The sequence below is a fragment of the Hemibagrus wyckioides genome, linkage group LG18 (genome assembly GCF_019097595.1).
Source record: "Hemibagrus wyckioides isolate EC202008001 linkage group LG18, SWU_Hwy_1.0, whole genome shotgun sequence".
NCBI lineage: Eukaryota > Metazoa > Chordata > Actinopteri > Siluriformes > Bagridae > Hemibagrus > Hemibagrus wyckioides.
This window is the reverse complement of record NC_080727.1, coordinates 11,030,376-11,054,332: the sequence shown is the minus strand read 5'-3', so window position 1 is coordinate 11,054,332 and position 23,957 is coordinate 11,030,376. Positions and strand designations below refer to the sequence as shown.

The window sequence follows — 23,957 nt, the reverse complement described above, 5'->3', positions numbered from 1 at the left end:
AAATTTACACCTTAATCCAGATGTATTCAATAAGTTAGTACATTGAGCTATGTCTTTTATTAAACAAATTATTGTAATTAAAATTACATTATTATTTTGTATAATAATAGTACATGCTTACAAATTTATGCAAGAGAGTAATTATTATCTGCAAAACTTTTTCCAAACCCTGGGAACTCGTGTTAGCATGGAATCCTGCACCTTCTTATCAGGAACAGAATGACAGTAAACTGATAGTAATAATCTAATAACTCAGAGGAAATTTATGGGAGTTAAATCCCATTAAACGTTAGCTGTATTAGCCTAAAACTGTGTTTTTAATATTGTGTTTTTATCATATGTTTAAACTTTATAAAAACAAGCTGTAAAAACAAAAGCACTCTTACAAATACAGGTCTCTTATTTTGTTAGTCTCTTCTGTATTCATTTGTTTTGGAAATATGGTATTATTTACTTCTTGATATTTCACAGATAAGAACAGATATATCCAATTAGTGTTTCACTTGACCGAACATGGAACACATTTGAGTAACAAACACACAATAGAGTTTTAAACCAGTTTGTTCTTGGAAGTGAGGTGATGGTGGGGGTGTTATTTAAGGGAAGCACCTGTTTGTGAGCAAGGAAAGGCCTGTTCAGCCGCTAACAATACCCAACTAAAGCAGAGCTAAATAAGAAAATAGGTTTAAGAGTCCCAAGAGAGCCAAGTGCCTGTTTCATACACAGTCGCCTAAAAAAAAGTATCTCCGATTTCTAACCACTCGGGCTTGTGCATGTTGTTTCTGTACAAGAATACATAAGGGGTGGTGAGTCACAAACACTGAGTGTGGAAAAAAAACCCTCTGGCACTTGTTGCTTCATTATTGAAGAAACCATTTAATGTACACTGAAAGGCAAAACATGCTCCAGAGGAAGCTTCCTTCCCCCCCCTCACTTTTAAATAGAAGCGGAAATATCTGCTTAATTCTCAGTGAATGCTGCTGATGTCTGTCTTGTGGACTCAACTGGGTGGAATTTCACAACATTTAGCTGTTTTTTTTTAACCTTTTTTAAAACCTTTTTTTTTAACCTACTATAAGTTTTAACCTACACTGAAGACATGTTATTGAATTAATAAAGTAATTTAAATACAGTTAGGAATTATATTAGGAATATTTATGAAAAACACTTCAATTTTATTCTGACAAATAAACATGTCATACCTGCATTCTTACAGGATTTACCTGAATGCAAATATTTCTAAGTATAATTGATTCTGAAAAAATTCCTATCTTAATGATGTTCTGATATTACCTAAGGTATAGTTAGTGTCTCAAGTACATCACATTCCACACTCCAGAGTTTAGCTGGTATTAGCTGATGTGCTGATTCTGTATCATTCAACACCACTGACTTCTCCACATGTACAGATTATTGAAACACGGCACCTAGTCTTATTCTCTTTCACCGATCTCTACTGTTCACAGCATTTACAGTGCTGGTTATTTTGGATGCATGGACTCATTTTATTAATACTCAGACATTCTTAAACACACACACACACACACACACACTCTGCATCGGGAGCATATCCAGTTTCTCTGATATATATGTACACAGACAACATGTCTGTATTATATGTGACAGCTTCCCTGTATAGGAGACGCAAATGTAAGAAAATCAGATTAAAAGTGATTTTCAAGTTCTCCCTTTGTCTGTATCAGGCTTCTTTAACTCCTATTGGGTGCAGATATTTAAGAATCTTTTGAACTAGCAGACAAGTTGTGGACATGTCAGGCATGGACTACAACACAAATTAATGAGAAGTGTCATTTTTTTCAATTTTATTTGAAGTATTATAAGTATTTTGGTTTTCTGTATTGCACTTTCTACACTTGCTTGTGAACCTTCATTGTCTAATTCTAATAATTCAAACTTGTTGAAAAATAGAGGGGTTTGAATTCTCTAAAATATCCTTAGAGAGTTCCCTCAAATTGGCAATCACCACGGCTGTCCGCTGAGAGACAGGGATAGTTGCACACACTGTCCAAACAAGTGATTTATTGCATTACACACACACTGTATATATCTTCCATTGTTGTGGTTATGTAGTAAAACAGGAACGGTAAATTACAAACAAAGAAGTAAATTGTATATAAGTATATCACCAGGGCATTTGTATATACATGTAACAGTATTACACAACCAATTAAACCAAGTGAACACAAATATGTACACTCTTTTGAACACAAAGACTAATGAATTGGTGATATTTATTTGGACTAATATCAGGAAGATACATCCATAGAGTGAAATAAATAAAGTAATACACTATTATCAACATTACAAGATCAGTTACAAATCACTTCAGTTCTATCCAGAAAACTATGGCAAACTATAAGCCCTTGAAAATAAATAAATAAAAAACCAGGGGAACCAAGTAGACCAGTGATTGGTTGCAGTCTTGGGGCTGCTGTCCTTCTATAGGAGTTCCTAGAGTCAATGTCTGCTCTTAGATTCTAGTGTGAAGACTCTGGTGTGAGCAATTTTTCACTGCAAGTAAACACACACACACACACACATTTCTGCCCTGTGATGGACTGCCAGTGCCATTCATGGTGTATTCCAGCCTCAGCCAGTGTTCTACATCCACCATGACCCTGACTAGGATAAAGAGATAAATGAGTCACACACATTCCTGTACATATTTTCCTTCCTGAAATGAATGTAGCATGTAGACAAAGCTTGCAGTGATTACTTCCCCACTTTCAGGCAAATTGCTTCAAGGATTATGGAAAAAGTAAAAGGCTACCAGTGATCATGATAATGTGAATACAACCAGCTTAGGGGTCAAAGCAGCAAAAATCATAGAAGCAAACAAACAAAAACAATGGGACTGTTGAGGCATGGAAAAGTTGACGAATAAAGGTTCTTTTGCATCACAGTGGAGGAAGGATTATATTTTAATTTAAAGATAATGGGTCAAGGTCACTCACATAGTTTTTCTGTTTGGACTGTTTTTCCTGGTTTCTTTTGAGGCATTTGAGATTCAGTTTTAGTCTCTTAGTTGTGCAGAGAAGCTGCAAACAAAGTGCACACATTTTAAGCATTTTACATGTACATTATTTTTTACATGAAATCATTCAGGCATTTTTGAACATTTTATTCACTTTGACCACTCTGTCCAGTTATAAGCAGTGTAAAACTTTGCCTTATGCCTCTGTAGCTTGTTTGTCTTTGTTTGTGTCTTTGCTGAGTTTCAGAGGTTGTGTACCTGCTGTTAGGTTGCAAGATTCTGGAGTGTGGAATTTTTTTGTAATTCTTATCTTTAAAAAAGAAACATTGCATTGATTTATAGTGGTCTGTATACGTATACGTGCAAAATGGTTATGCAATTAGAAGATACACTGTTACAGAAAACTGCAGTAAACCTTCCTCTATTCTGTCTTATAGACCTGAGGGAAAATAGCCTCTCTACATTTGCAGTGCATCATACATCCTGCCCTACAAATGATACGGCTACACAGTTTAGGATTCTTATCAGATGTCTCTCTCATACCGTCTCTTGTTGTTTGTCTTGCTCTCTCTCTCTCTCTCTCTCTCTCTCTCTCTCTCTGTCACCTTGAGGCATATGTTCTTCAAGGTGATCATTATCATCTTTGCACAGTTGTATAGTTGTTCCCTACTACAGAACCCTTCTCTGTGCATTTCGTACCTGCTGCTGTCCAACTGTTATTTTAAGAGCTTGAGGAGTGCAGTGTCTGTATCTGAGTGCCATAAAAGAGGAAGAATCGTGAACAGTCTTGCCTAAACATATCACCCAGCTACAAAACATTATTTTTAAGCCCATTTTCATAATCAATGATCATACACTGTATTGTCTCAGGAAAAAAATGTGTAAGTCATATATGCATCATCCCACTATTCTGTGTTACCTCTGATACTATCTCCATCTACATGTATCTCAATAACTTTTTTTTTCAGGCTGATGCATGACACTGATTGACACTTTATGACCTTTTTTGGCCAGGTTATATGAAACATCAGAGGTGTGATGATGACATTGTGTCCTATGTTTATGTGCATAATCATGATATTCAGCATCAGTAAGTTGGTCACATCTCTGTACAGTTATACTATACGGTCATATGCACCACTGCACACTGCTAATCTGAAGAAGACTTAATTCTCTATCAGTTCAGGTTGAGGTCAATTAAAATTTTTTTTGCATAATCATTTATAAAACTAATAGAATAGAATAGAATAGAATAGAATAGAAGAAACAGCAACAGGTGTATGTAAATCATACACCACGATAAGAACAGTCTGACCTGTTTCACTTCCGGCCAGTTGCCTACCAGCAAGAGTTTGCTTTAAAAGCAATAAATGGCCCCATGTGCTCCTGGCACTAACTAGAATTCTTCTATTCTAGTTATTAGCATGAGATACAGACGTGAAGTTATCAAATGTGATCCAGTCAGTCAAACCATATTCAAAGGTGGACTCAGGTACAAATTTCTGCATCATACTTTTCTCACTGCATCCCAGACAGCAACGAAGCATTGCCTAATTGTCTGTGTCATGGCCCTAGCTGAAAAACATGTAATTATTGCAAGACTGTTTATAAATCGATGGATAAAGATGATGCTATCACAGCAGAGATGAAAGCAGCTGCTTTTCATGGCTTCATTTGTTGTCCCTTCTCTCATTCATTTGTAAGTTTTGCTAACAGACCACACAGTTAGGTTTGAAGCATTCATTACAGCTACATGAGATGTGAGTCATGGGGCATTTCTGCATGAGATTAAATGCAGTGAAAGACTATGAGATTACAACTTTTCGAACAGCCTGTACATTTACATGAGATCAGATTTGCAGGACATTTGTGCCTGAAAATAAACACAGTGGAAGACTGACATAATAAAAGCACGTGACAGCCTTTCTTCACTGAAAACAATGTATAAAATACGATAACTGGAGACCGGAGTATGTGCTTCTGATTACTGATTTTCTCCCTTCTCCCTTATTTAAATATTAGAATTAGGCAAAAGGCACATGCCTAAAATATAATGTTATATATTGACATCATTGATATCCATCCACTTGACTCCCTCAAGAATGTTCTGTTCCTTGCCTGTCTTTTCACCAGCCAGCAAACTTGAAAGCAATATCCAGTGTGACCTGCTCCTAGTATAACCTGCAGTTTTTCCTTCTCTGCAGTAGGAAAATTTTGAATTTGTTCATAAGCCTAATAAAGAAGATTTACCTAAAGTTTCCTTCCCTGTCTCTCTTCAGCTCTCGTCCTGGCCGTCCTCCCAAACGTTCTCTGGGGATGTCCATGCAGGATGGCTCCAGGCTTCTCCCACACAGTGTCCATGGCCTTCTGTCCCCAAGCTTGCTCTCCCCTACAGGTACAAGCTGCTCTCTGCTTTTATTCATTTCTCTCACTGTTCTCTCACTTTGCTATCATCTCTCTCACTCTGCTCTCCTCAGTGCTCTTCGAGCTCTTGCCCTGTTCCAGTGCTTGCTCCTGTTCTGTTCCTCTCTGCTTTCTTACCCTGATCGCATCCTACTTTCCCATTTTTATGCTCACTCACTCAGCTGTCGCCCGGTTCTTTTGCCCCATTTTCACCACTCTCTCCTTCTCTTCCACCCTGCTTATGTCCTAATAATGCAGTTCTATTACTCTACTCTTGATCAGCTATCACCCTGCTTTGCTATTTCTCCCTGCCAAACAAACATGCACTGGTCACTCATCTTAATCTGCAATAGTGTGAAATCCATGAGGCTTATGAGGAGGTAAAAATAGCCAAACGCTCAGTATACATTTACAGGTTGCATCCTGCTTGATGATATTTCCCTTTTTGTCCTTTTTGATCTGAAGAGCTTGTGAGGGAGGGAGGGGGGGTGTTTGAATTTTCTTTCTTTTATCTATGCTGCCTCTTTTCCCTCCCCCTCCTCCTGCCAACGTTCGCAAAATCAGCTCATATTGATTTTTTTCATCCTGTCCTTCACTGGCCACTACTGCATCTCAAACAGGAGGTTAAACTATTGGATTTCTGTGGGCTCCTCTTTTTTCCCCCATCTCATGTACACATCTGCACTTCTCTCTCCCTCTGTCCAATCCTTATTTTCTCATTCGTTTATCACTTTCTTTCTAGTTTACTTTTCTCTTTCAGAACAATTGTTTCTGTTTGTGCACGCATGTGATCTGTGCCTCTTTTTCCCTGAGCGCACCCACTTATACACACACCCATCTTGTTCAGCTGTAAAAATTCCTACTTTCTATAGCACACAATTCACTTCTTTCTCATACCATTCAGTTGTCCTCTTTAGCTCTTCTCTTTGGCTCGCTAAATTGCTGACAGTAGCAGCAATTTGGCCCAACAATGGCCAGCACAGGTATCGATTGGTGTGGCACGAGTAGCCAGAGCAGTCAGTTAGCTTGGCCCTGCTGATTGATTTCAGATCACTCCTGTTATTATTTCTGCTGGCCAGGGACTGGGCGTAGCTACTATTTAAAATGTGTGTCCACACTTTTCTCCATCCCCTATGGCCTCATCTCTGGGACACAGGGAGGTTTTCAATCATCTTGAAAAAAATAAAACTGACTTTTAGAAGTTTATTAGATGTAGTGGATGTAAATGTATTTATATTACAATATAGAACTTTCCATATTTTTTATGTGAAGCAATAAAATTGTTTTATATTGAAATCTATATTTAATCAAACATCTATTTATTATATAGATCAGGCAGTCACAGATTCTGCAGTTAAAATATTGAAATAAGTTTGGATGTTTAGAAGTCTCTGTTTACTTTTTGTTTTACTCGTCATTTGCCTTATTTTTCCTATTTTTTTTATTTATGTGAACATTAGAAGGTCAAACCACAACTGTTTACACTATCATTTAGTAAGCATATTAATGGATTTAAGTCTAAAATTAATTTCTATGGATGACTGATTACTGGAATTTCACATAAAATCTACATAAATATCGAAAGGAGAATCAAATAAAATTTTTGTCTTGTTAAAGATTTCTTTATTTTGGATGGTACTATACAGTGCCACTTATAGTATAAAACCTTCCAGAACATTTACTACCCCTGGGTACAGTGATTATAGTCAAGATGTAGCCACTCATTTGGATGAAAGAAAATTTCATATATTAAAAATTGTACTTAATTTTTTAATTTTTACATAAATGAAAATAAGTATGTGTGAATAAGTAAAAATGATGTGTGTAAGTATTTAATGTAGGTTCTGCCCAGGTTTTGTCAGCATTATTAGCATCAATTTTTCCATCTTATGTCGTATATAGAAGGAACAAAATGACCCACTTAGCTCAGCCATGCTGCAATGTGTATACACAAGTATGAGACATAGTGAGAGAAAGAAGGAGAAAGAAAGGGTTTTTCCTTGTGTGGAGATAGAGAGAGGGGTTGAGAAGATAAGATTGAGGTAGGAGTAAGAAAATGGGAACTGTAGAGAGTGTAAGGGCAAAATGTGTGTTGTAAATTTATCTTGCATTTAGTCTCCCAGATTGTTCTTGACAGAAACACCAAGTGAGCAGGGGAGCAGGCGGTGGATGAGGTTGATACAGAGGTAGAGAGAAGGTGAAAGATATCCTGTGTATTTTCTTTTACTCTCATCTTTTGTATAGCATACATAGTCAAGTCTGGCCTGAAGCCAGAGATCTTTCATCACTCTAACCTCTTTTTCCCTGAGTTTATATAGTACAGTTTATATAGTGGACTAAAGCACTTTTGACAGATCAGGAGCTACAGCTAGAACAATAACCTTTAGTTGCTTGGTAGCTTCAGGATAGTATTTTTTTTTTTTTGCACCACTCTTTGACTTTTACTTTTTCTGTTCCAGCTCCTTGGAGCTGGAGCAAAAAAAAAGAAAGAAATCTGTTTAGAGCATGGTATCATGGATGTCTCTCTCAGCCACTTTCTCTTTTTCCCATACATGCATTCCCTGTAAATACATATTTGTAGGGAATTAATTAACTTACACTTTCCTGACTTAAACACACAAACAAACAAACACACACACATTCACACCAATATGCATTCTCTCTCTCTCTCTCTCTCTCTCTCTCTCTCTCTCTCTCACTCTCTGTCTCTGGGTGAAAACAATTTTAGGCCTGGATGGTGACTTTGATGAATGATGGGTGCCATTGGGGACTGGTCTCTCCATCTGCTTATCCCCCCTCTCTCATATATCCCCCCGCTTTCTTCCATTGTTCTGTTTCAATAATAATTGAAACACAATAACTGACTATTTAATGCTAAGCCTGCACCTAAACCTAACCATTACCTTAACCTTAGTAACCAGAAGGAAATAGTTTGGTCGATTTTATCGTTTTTTGTTTGTCATTTAATTATACATATATGTCCTGCATTTAAAAAATAAAATAAAATAAATAAATAAAATTGTTTGTCGTTATTAACATCATCAATATTTAGTCTTTGTTGTTCATAAAGGATCTAAGCACACACACACACACACGCCTAAAATGTCTAAGTAAGCATGCGCATTATTATGTGTGTGTGTTCTTGTGTGTGTGTGTGTGTGTGTGTGTGTGTGTGTGTTTGAGAGGGAGAGAGAGAGAGTGCTTGTGCATACATGTGTGTTTGTAAGAGTGTGGGGATAAATAAAACATGGAGGTCTGTTTAGTGGCAGAGAGAGAGAGAGAGAGAGACAGAGAGAGATGCAAGGAATATAGATATCTCAGCATGATGTTACATTTATTGAAATGTATGTTTACATTTCCTGTGAACAACAGTACCACCACAAACAGAGCACATCGAAATTACCCCATGTCTAAAAATGACCTCATACATCTAAAACACACACTGACTACTGGATAGAATTCAGTCACATGAAAATGTCAATACAGATAATATGAACAATTCAAAATATAAGTTCATCACATTTTAGTTAATGGCCTATGCTGCAGCAAATATTGCATATTTTACTCTATCCCATATCCTTGTTTTTGATGGACAGATACTATAAAGCCCTCTCTCTCTCTCACACACACACACACAAACGCACACAATCCCTAGGTGCATAGGTGGGTGGCCTGCAATCCCTATTTAATGAAGGCTATGTTTCATAGGAGGGAGGGGGAGCTGTTTTAGATTTATTATTTTTTATTTGGATCACAGTGTGGCCTATGTGTCTTCAAACGCTCTCACAGGAGTCGTCTGAACAGATCCATTATTGCAGGGAGAGTCTGTAAAAAAACAAAGGAATAATTACAAGAGCACATGTGAATAGTGGTGTGTTGAGAGATAGAGAGAGAGAGAGCTAGAATGGCTAAGTGCTTATTTCCATTGCTCTTGTCAAGAAGACAAGCCTGGTTGCATCCCTTTGAGTTCCCATTACTTCTCCTTCAGTTCCTCCATTGATCTGCTAAGCAGGGTTGAGTGGACAGGAAAGAAGTAGACCATTTTTTCAGTTTTGTATTTTCAAAGATGTTGTCCCCTTTTAGCAATAAACATGTTAAAAATAGCTAAACTGGGCTAAAACTGGAAGTGAACTGATGTGTTTTTTAATTTAGTTATTTGATGTCTGCCATATTACAATATACAATATATGATGGTATTTACAGTATATAACATAGCAAACTGATTGGTCCATTGTTGCTTTCCTCATGTTGCATTAAATAAAAAATGAAAACCAAATCTTGGTCAGAGAAACAGTGTCATGGTTGTTCTTCTATTAGATATAATATTTACATTTCACAGAATAAAATAGACTATATGTATGTGCAGGATCAGTGAGACCTTCTTGCTTACTAAACAGTATTTATTTATCCAGTAGCTGATATTGATTGCCAATAATTATTGTACTTAAACTGAACAGGTTAATGTGGGTAATGTTTCATTATTCACTAATAAAATCATGTCCTCTGAATGGAGCTTGTAAAGTAACATAATGTGCAGATCACTGGAAATAAATCTAAATTTAATTAATTTAAAATGCTAAATTAATTTTTTCCAAATACAAATCACATTATCTCACATAAAGATATCAGCCAAATATTTTCATGCTATGACTAGACCACGAGCACAGCAGCAACTTCATTCCATTCTTCTTCAAAGTCAGACTTATCAGATGTCATCTTTGAAGAATTAATAATTATTGAGATGTCCACCTACTCCATCAACTATATGATATTCATCAGTCTGTTTGTCAGCCGTTGGCCTCCTTATCATAGCTGTGCTTGGCAGTGCTAGCACTATAATTAGCCACTTAATTAGTAAAGGGATCTTGACTGACAGTTTGGAGTCAGTGACTCACACTCCTGATGACTGCGTGTGTGTGTGTGTGTGTATGTGTGTGTATGTGTGTGTGTGTGTGTGTATGTGCGTGTGCGTGTGTGTGTGTGTGCGTGTGTGTGCATGCCTGTTGGACAGAGACATTATTGCCAGGGGCAGAGCATTTAGACTCCCCTTAATCTCCACCTCAACTTAGCGCTAAACGTTCTTCGGCTGTTTTTAGTCAATCCGCATATGCTGGTGATGGAATTAGTTATGCCAGATTATGAACGTTAGTCTGTCCCAAAGAAACACACCTCAGTGTGCTACCTCAGGCTCAGATCTACTGTAAGAACTGTAACCTCATTATTTCAATCACCACAGGCAGCTTGGGCTAATAATCCTTGCCACTAGTGTTTTCAGAATGAAATAACAAATTACTGATAAATGTAATAATTAGCCATGTGTGAAGAGATATGACATGGAGGATAAGCTCCGACTGAAAGTGATTTCACAACCCAATGTGTAGATGATATCGCTGCAGTTTCCTAAAAAGATGGGAAAACAATTTCCAAACTGTGTAATGAATTACATTATTAAAGTTAACGAAGTTTGTAGAAGGATTTAATTATATCGGATAAATATGACATTGATGATACTGTGTGATAATATGTGTTCCAACGTTGAATAAAGTGTATACAATTATATACATACACTGTAAAGCAAACTGAAATGTACCCTGCACATGTAAAAAATGATAACTATCTTAGATAACTTGTGAAAACTAATGATTAAATGTTACATCTATCTATCTGACCGTCCGTCTATTCATTTATCCAAGCATACGTATTTAAGTATTATATCACTGAGTTTTTATCAATTATAATGTAGTTAGTTCATTCTCTCAAATGTTTGATAAGTGGACTGTCACTTATTGTATCAAACACTGTGACATTATTTATTTACAGCAGGATTTAAATTTAATTTTGTGTACTTAATGGGTGGTTGCTGGTGACAGGCTCAACAATAAGAGCTCACATTAATGATTTGGTTTGTGGTTCCCGGGTGGTCCAGTAGCTGCATTCTCATCATTTTGGTTGGGGTTTGATTCCCAGGGAGGGAACCAATCCAGCCACTGGGGGGTTGTAGTAGCCTGGAAAAAAATGGGAGGGTTGCATCAGGAAGGGCATCTGGTGTAAAAGCTGTGCCAAATCAAATATGCGGATCATGTTCTGCTGTGGCGGGAGCAGCCGAAAGAAGCAAAAAGTTAACGATTCAGGTTGTCTAATGCAGAAGATGACTACCTCAGAATAGGGCCAGAAACACACAAACATTCTCTTACATATCTGCTAGTGTCAGTAATAGACACATGCGCCCTCTCTGCCACCAGCCTGCAGCATTATTTATTTTGACAGTATGTAAATGGCTATTTTGGTGCTTACTCTGCTAGTTAGTTTCATATTGGCCACACTGACATTTTCACCTTTAAAAATAACATAAGGAAAAAAGCCAGCTTGTCAATACTGTATTAGTGAAGTCACATTAATTTTTTTTTACACTGTCCTCAAGTGTGCCTTCATTTGGACATTTTTACTCTCCTACCCTCCACATCAAAGGTCAGGATCTGACTCTGTTGATTTGGTATTAAAATGAATAAAGGTGACCTTGTCTAAATTAATAACTCAGTGGTGAAACATGCTTTCAGCATTCAGAAAGGTGACACAAAGGTTAACCTTCAAGTGCAGTAGCAGCATGGAGACAGAAAAAAAGAGAGGGAGAGAGGAGAAAAAGAATGAGAGAAAGAGAGAGAGAGAGAGATGCTCCCCCTTTCTTTGTTCCTTCCCATAAAGAAGGATTTTTTTTGTTCACAGGACAAATGAGCACCTTTTCTAGCCCATCTGTGTCAAGGGTCTGTGTGTTGAGCGTTCTGCTCACTACAGTCGTAAAGAGTGGTTATTTGAGTTACTGCAACCTTCTTGTCAGCTCAGATCTGGCCACTCTCTTCTGGCCTCATCAACTAGGCATTTCCTCCCACTGCTGCTCACTGGAAGTTTTTTTTTGTTCTGTGTAAACTCTAGTGACTGTTGTGCATGAAAATCCCAGTAGATCAGCAGTTACTGAAATAGTTAAACCAGCCTGATCCTTATCCAACTACATGATAGGTAATTGCATAAATGTGAAAAGGGATACTAAAACATTCCTATTAAAATGGCTGTTGAGTGTATTTCTGCCACAAAGCAAGATATTTAATACCAAAGACCACTTTAAGGTAACAGTTCAACCTCACTGCTACAGTAGGGACCTTTACTGCTTTCTTCCAATCCTCTTCGTATTGTTGTGCTGACTGATTTCCAATTCTGCTTTTGTTCCTTCATCTGTTGTCAGATGTATTCTACAGTACTCAAATGCTCCCCCCTTCGTCTCACTCTCTAGCTATTGGAGTGGATCAGTCAAATTATCGAGTGGCAAAACTAATTCAGTGCCCTGGGGCCGGCAGAGCTGCCACTTCCCATCAGCGTCGCCGCCAGTCAGTGCCTGACTGTTTTCATTCGGGTCCTCTTGTTTCATTTATTATGGCTATTGGAGCTAATCCTACCAGTGAAGCCCCGGTCAGCCCACCTGTCACTATTGTTTCTTTTTTTATGATTTGGCCAGTGCCTGCTAGTCCTCCATTCTCATCCTCTGCTTCCTCCTACTACACCTCCCTGCTGTTCATGGTGGAGGTGAGATTTGAAGCAGAGAGAGCAGGAGAGCGGGATAGAGAGCTAGCTTATCTGTCACATTAGACTTGTCTTGTGTTGAGTATCACATTAATTATTTGATCAGTAAATGTGTTGTGAACAAGGAAAGAAAAGGAGGGAATGATTTTTTCTTCTTTCTGGACAGTTAACTAAGATGAGAGTGACATTGAGGCCTTCATCAGACACACAGATTTCAAGGTGAAACGAATGTGTATCAGAGTTCAGCAGGCTCTTGTTTTTGCTGTTTTTGCTGTAAAGTAAGCTCTCGGTGTCAGGGGAAAGTTGTGTGGTCTGTCGTTAATAACATTCCTTCCTTCTTGCTTTGAAGCATAAGGGAGGGCCTGCATTAACAGGGCTGCTTTGTTACCACCAGCTCCAGATATGTGATGTTACAGGAAAAATCACTTTACAGTACTTGAGGTGCACTATAAAACTAGCTTATGGAACATTAATGTTATTTTGCTTTTACACAGCGTATGGATGCGGAAATATTTCTGTTCTCAAGAAAGAGGGAGGAGAATTCACTCCGGATGGGATAATGCACAAATTTACATCAAGGGGTAATTTAAAGTAAAGTTCTCTTCAACCCCATTGGAATGACAAAGCTAATTCTGTTGTTTTTTCTATACACAGAAGAGTTGATGAATATGAAACAATAGATCTGGGAAAGTCACCACCTAGATTTAACAAAGCAAATAGGTAAAAGCCTTTCATTGAATGCAGTGATTAATATGTTTCAGCTGGCAACAAGTTATTTAAACCTAATTGCATCCTAATGCAGCTGTGTAGCTTCTCATTTCTTAAACAACCATGTCAGAAATATTCTGTGGTAGTGGAAAAGAAGTTACTCTTTTTCAAAATGGTGAAATTATTGGCCAGCATCAAACAAAGGAAACAATGAAGCAGTTTGTTGAAACTAAAAAAATTGGGTTAAGTCCTGTCTAGCACATTATTACCACCAGGAAGAACAGTGGTGAACCATCATCTTTGAGGAAGAAATATGGTGGGAAAAAAATCTTGAATGATACCGATCGGAGATCAATAAAATATTTGGTGAGAAAAAAAAACAGTAGAACTTACGGTTATGTTTAATAGTGAAAGTAAGAGCTTTTCCACACACAGAATGCAACAAGAGCTCAAGGGATTGGCAATAAACAGCTGTGTAGTCTTAAGAAAACCAATTATCAGTGAGGCTAAAATTTATTTCTGTCTAGAGCTGCATTAATGGCTTCAATTTGGTAGGGAGACAAAAGATTGGACTCTGGAGCAATGGATAAAGTTCACTTGGTCTTATGAATCCAGAGGTAAGTAGAGAGATGGATGAAGTGATACACCCATCATGCCTAGTTCCTACCGTACAAGCCTGTGGGGGCAGAGTTATGATTTGGTGTTGCTTCAGTTTGTCAAGACTAGGTAAAGCAATGTTATGTGCCCAAAAGGTGAGGTCAGCTGACTACCTGAAGATACTGAATGACCAGGTTTTTCCATAAGTGGGTTTTTTCTTCCCTGATGGCACAGGCATATTCCAAGATGACAATGCTGGGATTCATTAGGCTCAAATTGTGAAAGAGTGGTTCAGGGAACATTTGTGGCATTTCATAAGCCTATTGAAACAATGCCACAAGAAAAGTGTGTAATCAAACCAAAAGGTGATCCAGCGTAATAGTAGAACATATGACTTTTTTGTGGCCAGGCAGCGTATGTAGATTTGTATAACATGGCATCTTTGGCACCAAATTTGTAGGCAAAAATATAGGAACAGGTTGTCGTAAAGTAAATTAATGTAAATAAAACTTAATATTTGGGTGTTTGCCCTTGCTTAAACTACCTGCATCAAGCTGCTGACCCCCTGACATCACCAAACTGTTGCATTCCTCTTTTGTGATGGTTTTCCCAAGGATGTAGCACAGCTTTTTTTATCTGTTGTTTGCTGTAGTAGGAGATTTCTCCCCTCAGTCTTCTCTTCTAGAGGTGATATATAAATACACTCCAATAAGTAATCTGTCTGCCTAATTGTAGCAACTCGATGCGATGGGCTAACATCAGAGACACAAGAGGCAGAGGAAATGGTGAAACAGTTTATTTACAAGTAAGTGGTAGAAAAGTAACATGCAATGAGAGTCTAGTGAGATAAAGCAAATAATCAGAGAGTTTTTATGGACATGGAGCATGGCACAGGCATGGCAGGCGTGTATTCTCAGGCTCTTTGTAGGCAGGATGAAATGAGGCAGGACCCAGGCGGCTTCGCGAGGGCCAAGTTGATGGAATCTGCAACGTGGAGAGAGAAACATGCACATTTGATGGCCATAATGTAAGAGAGCTTACCATCCTGATTCTTGTCCCTTGATAGTCTCCCCATGTCATGCACCTCTCTGATTGGCTGTCGCTGCCGAGCTTAGTTTTCTCCGCCCCACAGCTGCGCTTTCTGTCTCTGTCCGCTCTACATGGTGCTGCAGTGGCGCTGTCCCTTCAGCATCCCGAAGGTGCTGTCCTTCCTGCAACAAATAGTGACAAGGACCCTAACAAAACACAAAACTAGAGACAAATCATTCAGGAAGGATATGGAGAGAACAATTGTCTGTGGACACCACCTGCAAAACCATTCCCTTTTGAGGGGCTTACCTTCTTGGCATGATGTAGACACACACTTGTGTGCTCCAGAAAACCACACTGCCAGAAGTTCTACTTTTACACTTCTTGATGATTAAATAAACCTCTGTATTTCTTTATGAACCCTGGCTGTTAATTATTCTGCTAAGGAAGTATTCGCATTAGTGTGGAAGTAATCCACCTTGTGTCTAAATGTTGGTTTACTTTTGGGGAGAAAATTAATACATATTGAAATCTTTGTTTTTTTGGTAAATGTGAGCATGTAGAATTAAAGCCATAATATCACAGTAAGATAGCTAAGATACAGGTAATATGTGTCTTGCACACCTTGATTTTTAATATCAAAATATTAAAATTAAATTTTTGGTCAAAATCTTACAATTTCAGAAACAGGAGGAAGCATGGTATTTAGATGATTTGAGCGACCAGCTGTAACAAAAAGATCTGTTCAGTATTGAAGACTTTGTGTGATCACACCAAGTGATTATTTTATTTTACATTTTATAGTTTTAATACTTTTACATTTTTTATACTTTATTATTAATTTATTCATTTAATTTTTTCTGAAATAATTCTGAAAGAAATCTTTGCCTCGTGAAATGTCTTTACATGTGCCACAGACTGTTGCACGACACTGCATATCTGACCAAATGCCTGTTATTTCAGCATCAGTTCATTTTTCAAAGATTGTACATCGTAATTAATCCTTACAAGTAAGCACTCATTATCATGCTTTTCGGCTGTTGCTCTCTGTTTGTTGTGTGTCACACCCTGGAGTGGAAATTTTGTCTACAACTGCGAAAACAGTTCCAGTAATTAAAGAATATGATGCGAGGCACCTTGAGAAGTATTAAGGAAGGGAAGGGGGTGGAAAGTGAGAAATGTGGTGTGTATTTTAAAGGGAGAAAGAGAGAGAGAGAGAGAGAGAGAGAGAGAGAGCGACAGAGAGAGTGGAGGTGTGAGAATGACATGAGAAGAGAGAGATGAGGAAATGTGCAAAGGAGATGGAGAGAGCATGCAGGAGAGAGAGAGGAAAAGTGCTCTCTACTCACTTTCTGCCCAGTGAGCAGTGCCTCGTTACTCTTTGAACACTTGGCCCATTTATTTTTGCTAAGTTGTGAGATTCTGAGTCAGCCAGAGAGGACTCTAGTGGCTCTTTCCATGAAACATTAACGAGTTCCTGGGGTTAAAGGGATGCCTAGAAATCATTGAGATTGCAATGCTGATTGCTGTGTGTGTGTGTGTGTGTGTGTGTGCAAAAAAAATATATTGCATGTGTATGGTGTTCATGGTGTACATTTTACCCTTAGTCTAGTTTTATTATCACATTAAGAGTAGTATGCACACACGCACACACACACACACACACACTCGCACACACACACAAGTCCTGATGCAAGATTATTAATCGACTGTCTCCTCCACCCACCACCCAGCGCTCCTTTAGGGCCAGTGTTGATGACATGTACAGATCAGGACGCCTACAGAACAAACACTAGAATTCAATCCCACCACTTCATCTTCACTCTGCCCACTCCACTCACACTTTCAGAGATTATCCAGTTCTGTTCCGTTACTAAATGCTCCCTTAACCCCTTATTACTATTCTCTAATAAATGGTTATTGATATTAGTAGATAGTTAAGCTGTAAGCTGTAGCAGCAGAATATCTCAATTTTAATCTATGTCTCAAGACATTACATCATAGACCTGGAGTTACTGCAGTGAATCAGCTGCAATGCAAAGTTTGTCAGCTCGCCCTCTACTAAATTCATCAGTGGAACAATATTCATGTGAGAGTGGCCTGTAAAGTGTGTTTCATACTCCATTTAACCTTTTGCATCAGTTTGTGGACACAACCATTTGACATTTAGTGTAGCTTTTTACACTTGTCCTGTCCTCTTTACACCTCCTACCCCTGTGTGTTTGCACATGCGTGTGTGTGGTTATATGAATGTGTATATTTGTGTGTGTGTGTGTGTGTGTGAGAGAGAGAGAGAGAGAGAGAGCTCAGCTTGCGTTAATAACAGCATACCCCATATCAGTATCCAGTTTCATTAAAGGTAATTATGAAGTGCTGCCTTTGCTGTAGCTTCACCCAGGATCAACTCATCCTCTTATCCCTTCCTTGAAAACCTATTAGCTATGATGTGCTGATGTGAGACCCATCCGTGGCCCTGCCCAATGTCACAGGGCATATGCAAAGTGCAGGTAAACAGTAGTAGACACAGAAAAAAAGCTCCAAAATGCACAACATTAAATCAGCAAACAACATAAACTAGGGAAAGCTAAGGCAAAATCTGAAACACAAAACAAGATCTGTACACAAGAAGGCTATAAACAATACACAGTCAATAACAGCTGGAGAAACCACAGAGCATATAGATGGCCAGCTCACAAAGTCCTCTGTGAGTCTCTGTATACTGTGGGCTGTGAGTGTGAGCAGGTGTGTGTATGATTATATGACTTGAGCGTGACAGTCTCTGATGGTACTGTAGTTCTGGTACAAAGTATCCTGTAATCTGAGTAGTATAGCTGGATGCTTTGTTTGATACAACACACAAATGCTTCATTTGCAGAAATGACTTGTTTTGCAACAATTTTTTTTGCATAAAATAGTAACTACTAAATTGTTCAAATTAAAATGAGATGTTCCATTATAATAAAACTGAAAGGAGCACTGAAATCCGTCAGAAGTAAAAATTAGTGGCTGGATTGGTTCGACTCTTTTGAGTTAACGATGAGTAAAAAATTAAAAACCTAAATAGGCTTAAAAAAAATAAATAACCTGAAAACAACTTGGAATTATTTTATTCTGTTACCGAATACTTCACAGCCTATAAGAAGCCCATAAATCAAAATTCCATATATTCTGCTGTTAACTTGAGATTCCTTTATAATGCACATATGTACAGGGTTAAGGCTGTTTGAAGAATAAGATAAGATTTCTTGACTAGGACAATGTAAATACTATGAAATACTGTGTAAAATTCTGCCGTTTTATGTCTCTGCAATTATATATAAAGCTATGTACAAACTGAACAACTCAGATTGTCCACTTTACACTCTCCCTCCAGACACAGTAATGAGCCAGAAAAAAAGCTTTCCCTTTCATTCAGGCTTTTATTCCTCTACTCCTAGCATGCTCCATTCTTGCTCTCCCTCTTTTCGCATTTGCCGGCACTGAAAGGTGTGAGGGTTCGATTTCACCCGCTGGCCGGCCGTCTTTGTTGCATGTTCATCTCATCCCATTTTCATTCAGAAATTCCAGAGTGAAGTGAATACAGCATTACTCGCTTCTCTCTTTTTCTTCTTCCTTTTAGTTCTTTCCACTGTCTCAGTTTACATCTAAAAGTGAATTTGACTGGTAATATTTAGTCTTTAAAGAATAAAAAAGGAATGGTGGCTGTTCCCACCTTTTTTTTACTGTCTATCAGGTACAAATTTGATACCTCTCTCTTCCATGAGACAAAGTGAAAAGGAGCACTTACACCCTCACTCTCCATTCACAAAGAAAGAGAGAAATGCAAAATTCAACAATGTGTTCAGTGGGTGAGAGACAAAGTGCTTGAGTGACCCTCTATCTGATCTGCCCAGGCTTGTTCTCACAACCAACCATTTTCTTCTGCCTGCATTACTCTGTTTCACTGTTTTGCTATCTGCCCCCCTTCACAATTCTATGTATTATCATATATAATTGTGAAGCCAGTGTGTTTGTGTGTCATGATGAGCTTCACAGTTCACAGACATACTACATTAAGACTGCATGACAAGAAAGTGTACTGCTGAAATGCTCTAACATGATCCCTGCTGGAAATAGCTAACTAACATAACCACTTTAAGTTAAGACTGCACATGGAGGATCAGGGAAATAAATCACTGGAGCAAATCAAGAAAATACTGCTATTGCTAATGTACTACATCTAAAAAGCAGCCATTTTAAGGACATTTTATTTGAGATTTTATTTTGTATTGCGCTATAATAAACATAATGATATGCTACAAATTTTTTTTTTGCACAGGTTCTTAAAGAAGTACAAATCCTATTGTCAAATTATGGTACAGTGAAATTCCTTATGTTGCATATTCCAGCTTGTTATTAAGATGGGGTTCGAGCAATATGGCATACCAGGAGCAGAGAGGTTTAAGGGACTTGCTAGGGGCCCAACAGCTTGGCATTTGTGCCATTTTTTTTGCTCTGAAAAATTCCCTAAAACCTGCAGGGGTTTAAATAGAACCTCAAATAAAAAAAAAGGTAATTAAAAAAGGTTTCAACATTTCTGCATTTTCATGCCTTTGTCCTTTGTGCACTAACCATGAAATTTTTTATTATTTTTTTAAATTAGTCCATTCATTTATTTTTGAATTGTAACACCACAGATGAGTAACACTGTATAAACTGGGGGCAGTGAGTTGAAATAATTTTCATTTCAGTTTTTCATTTCAATTAGGTGAAGAACCTACACTCCATAAAAAAATCAGTAGACATCTTGGACTGATCTTAAAGTGGTAAATTTCAGATATGTTTGTTTTCTTCTAAAGTTCATAAAGAAGCTGGCATTTTTCCAAAAAGTGTAATATATTTAGGTAAAATATTAGCATTCTTATATTGTTATATAATAATGTTATACATGAACATTTTTAGCTGCAGAAATTTGAACAGGCTTTGTTATATTAGAAAGGTTATTAATTAGTCATGATATTTATTTATTTATTTATTTATTTTCAATTAGAAATAAAGTTTTTGTTATGTTTCATTTGTCATGACTTCCTCCTTGTTTAGGTGTCATAGGCACGCCAGTGGGCACAGAACTACATTAACCATCAGCCCCAGCATGTTGTGTACCTTACTAATCACGCTCACCTGTGTCTCATTATGCCTTGTTATCGCCACAATTTAAATTCTGGTTTTCCAGCATTTCACTGTTGAGATATTGTTATAGTTGTCATTAGTTTTTTTTGTGTGCATCATTATTGCCTATAGTCTGTAGGTCTCTTGCCTTGTATGCAGGATAATGGTTCTTGCTTTGTTTGTTTGTACTTTTTACACAATAAATTATCTGCACTTGCATCTGCCTCCTCATCCCATTCTGTGACATTAGGAAGAAAGTGACATATCTGAAACAAGCATTGCCAGGTGGTGCATGCCTTGGTCACTTCTGACCCCAAGAAGCAGCAATTTCATTAATGCTGCAAAGGCTCAGAAAAAAGCCTACTCACCAACCTGCCAAAAACACTGACCCTTTGAAAGCTGAAATTAATCTACTGATGTAACACTCATTTCGAGATCAAAAGAAGCTGCTTTAGACCTTTTTACCTCTAGAACCCCCCTCTTGTATCACTCTTTAATTAAATGGGACATTGTTGACTAGGTTTTAAGGAAAAGAGGGGCTGATTCAACAACGTCACACAAAAGGAATCCGAACTACCTCAGACTTGACCTCTGTGATACACATACTCTCCACACACACAGACCCCAGTATATAAAAGCCCTCCTTCATATCTGCTCATATCAAGTTTTTGCCGAGATAAACCTACCATATTCAGAAAACAGGGTGAATGGGTCCTCCTGACCACTTAACATGGTCTGGTGCGGTCAGTTCATCTGTTCAGTGTCACAGATCTCCAAAAGTCTTCAAAAGCAGGAGTTTTGAAGGTGTGAGACTTCAGTTGTTGGTCTGAAGAGCCATGTGAAAGGCAAACAATAAGCAATCTGTTTTTCCAACCTCTACAAAAATGGCTCTCGCCTTTCATGCGCCTGCTCCCATTTCTATGGGTCGCGACTTCCCTCGAACATCAATTACCGTTGCACACGCTGTTTGATCTCCAAGCTTTCTCCTCCAGAGGCATCGGATAATGTGCCTATTGTGTTTTTTGCCTCCTTCCTTTTTTCCTTGCTGCTGGCGTTTATATACAACCTGTGGCCCATCGGTCACTAGCCTTGCTTGCAAGTTTTTATTACAAGTGAATGACTTAGCTTGTCTAAAGGATAAATGACATTCCTGATGTTTATAGCATTTCTGAGTAGTAGCTCAGAAACTCTGTGGCTCTTTCAGTTTCTTCCACAACTACTCTATCTCTCTCATTCCTGGTCATTTGGCGGAAACCTGTCTTGTGGCTCTTGTATTTCTGTCAGAGTGTCCGTATAAGAGTGGATTGTGCCTCACTTATGAGTTACTGTGGACAAAAGTTTCATCCAAATAAAATAAAAATGAATGTTAAGGAAGAGGGCTAAACTTTAACAAATAGTCTTTTTGTGCAGATCTAAACATTTGAATGAGACAGATCATTCTGTGTGATAGTATTTTTAAAGAAATTCAGAGAAAGAAAATGAGAAATTTCAACCCTTAGTTACTATATCCAGCATTTCTTTGTATGTGCTGTCTGCTTTTGGAGATGTGCTGGCTGACTGTTACAGAAAAAAAAAACTTATAAAGTTAGTCACTTGTGGTGATTACACATGTAAACACAGCCAATTTATGACCTTCTGCATTTTCTGTTTTTTAGCCGGATCAACCTAGAAGGATTGTGGTTCCCAAGAGCAGTGTGGTTTTTGTCTATATACGTGTGAAAATTGTGTGTTTGCACCCACATTCATTTTAAAGTAGGAATAATTTTCTTAGAAGTATTTGGCTTTAGAGCTGTTGTGGAATGTTGGAGCTGGTACCTTTTCTCTGTGGCAGTTTCCCACCATGGGTGTTAGAGGAGCACTGAGCTTTGCTTTTCATGCTTAAAAAGGAACAAAAGTGTGCCAGCCAAGCTTAACTCCCAAAAAATCCCCCAGTTTCTTTCTCTGTATTATGCTACATTTTCCGGAGGCGATACTGTTAATGAATTAGATCAAGGTGACATCCGTTATGAACCTGGGGACAAAAAATGGATGAAGGACATGAGCCTTTACTTTCTTTTTCCACTAGAATGGGTTATAAAGAAGTTAGTAGCATAGTGTGCAAGAAAGACCCTGCAACGTCACTTAATGAATCACTTAATGCAACCCCTCCGTTGTTTAATTGAATTAATTAGGGGCCTAATTGAGCTGAGTGATGATGGCTTCTGGGGTTGTAGAGTCCTTGATGAGCTGAAGGTAGGGCTCAGGAAGTATGCAAGAGTAGGGATGTCCTCCTGGGACACATACACACACTCATAGGCAGGCGTCCAATGAATATGAAGTCAGAGGAAGTTTTCCAGTTTTCTAGCAGAGGAAGAGATTTCAATGGTGCTAAGCTGGGCTCAGATTCACCCTCTTTGAAAAGAACTCATAATGCTGAAACCAAGATCATACTGACAAAATACTGGGCCTTGTGAACCTGTCTACAGCCTAGAGCTTCATCTTCATTCAAATTAGACATTGTTGCATTCTGTCTACAAGTACAATGTTTATACTCTAACTATAAAACTTTTATAAAACAGGTATGAGAAAATGTCTTACTCCAACTGAGGACTTACCATATTTATCCATATTTTGTGGTATGTGTAGATGTCTGTCAGTTTAAACCATAAGCCAATTTTCCTATCTAAAAAAGTAATGGCACTTCTCAAAGTAGAACTTATGCACATTTAGAATACAATTTTGAGATACTTTTGACCGGAATGAAATTTCAAAAATACATTGAATGACTTCCATTATATGTCTTTTTTTAACAAGGTTTTCCTGTATTTTGCTCAGAACAAAATATATTTGTCACTTAATGTGTACCCAGGATTATCACATATTCAAAATAATTGGTAAATGGACATTAGTCTGAAAAAACAGCCATATTTTGTTTAACAAAAAAGAAATCCTGGTTCAGTGTTGTGTTGCCAATAAAGCCTGTAGCAGAGAGTTATGACAAATGTAGCAGAGAGCATACACCGAAGACGTGTGGGATAATGGATGGGTTTGTGTGTGTGAATGCAGATTACTGACATGTTCATGTTTCCAGGTCTTACAGCAGCGGCTATGGCAGAGGCAATGAAGCTGCAGAAGATGAACCTGATGGCCATGAACAGCCTCCATGGAGCAAGCAGTCAGAATGGCACAGAGTCTGAAAATGAAGAGCTCAACTCCAACGCAGGTCAGAGTCCTGAACGCAGACACACACACACACATTTGTTGTAGTATTCTTTGTGAGGATATTTAATTTTGCTGTGAGGACCTTAATTTAATTTAATCCCTCACCTTGACCTGATCTGAACCTGACCGTAAATAATTCATATAAATGTTATTGTAATTTATTCTATTTGTTTTAACATGGATGCTTGCTAGCTGCTAAACTTTCTAAAACTATTAATAAGAGTATTTATGTAATTGAACACTTGATTATTTGGTGCAATTTATATTACATTGCTGTTTTATTTTATACCTTCTCTACAGATAT

At 38.0% G+C, this 23,957-nt stretch overlaps 1 protein-coding gene across 3 annotated transcripts in view; it reads left to right on the top strand.

The window, feature by feature from the left end:
- dacha (dachshund a) overlaps window positions 1-23,957 on the top strand; it is a 108,024-nt gene that overhangs the window by 46,676 nt on the left and 37,391 nt on the right. For all 3 annotated transcript variants that reach the window (XM_058416111.1, XM_058416113.1, XM_058416110.1), the window contains exons 2-3: window positions 5,275-5,390; window positions 23,523-23,654. In XM_058416111.1, the coding sequence (XP_058272094.1) occupies window positions 5,275-5,390; window positions 23,523-23,654 (248 nt within the window). The remainder of the gene's footprint in view (window positions 1-5,274; window positions 5,391-23,522; window positions 23,655-23,957) is intronic.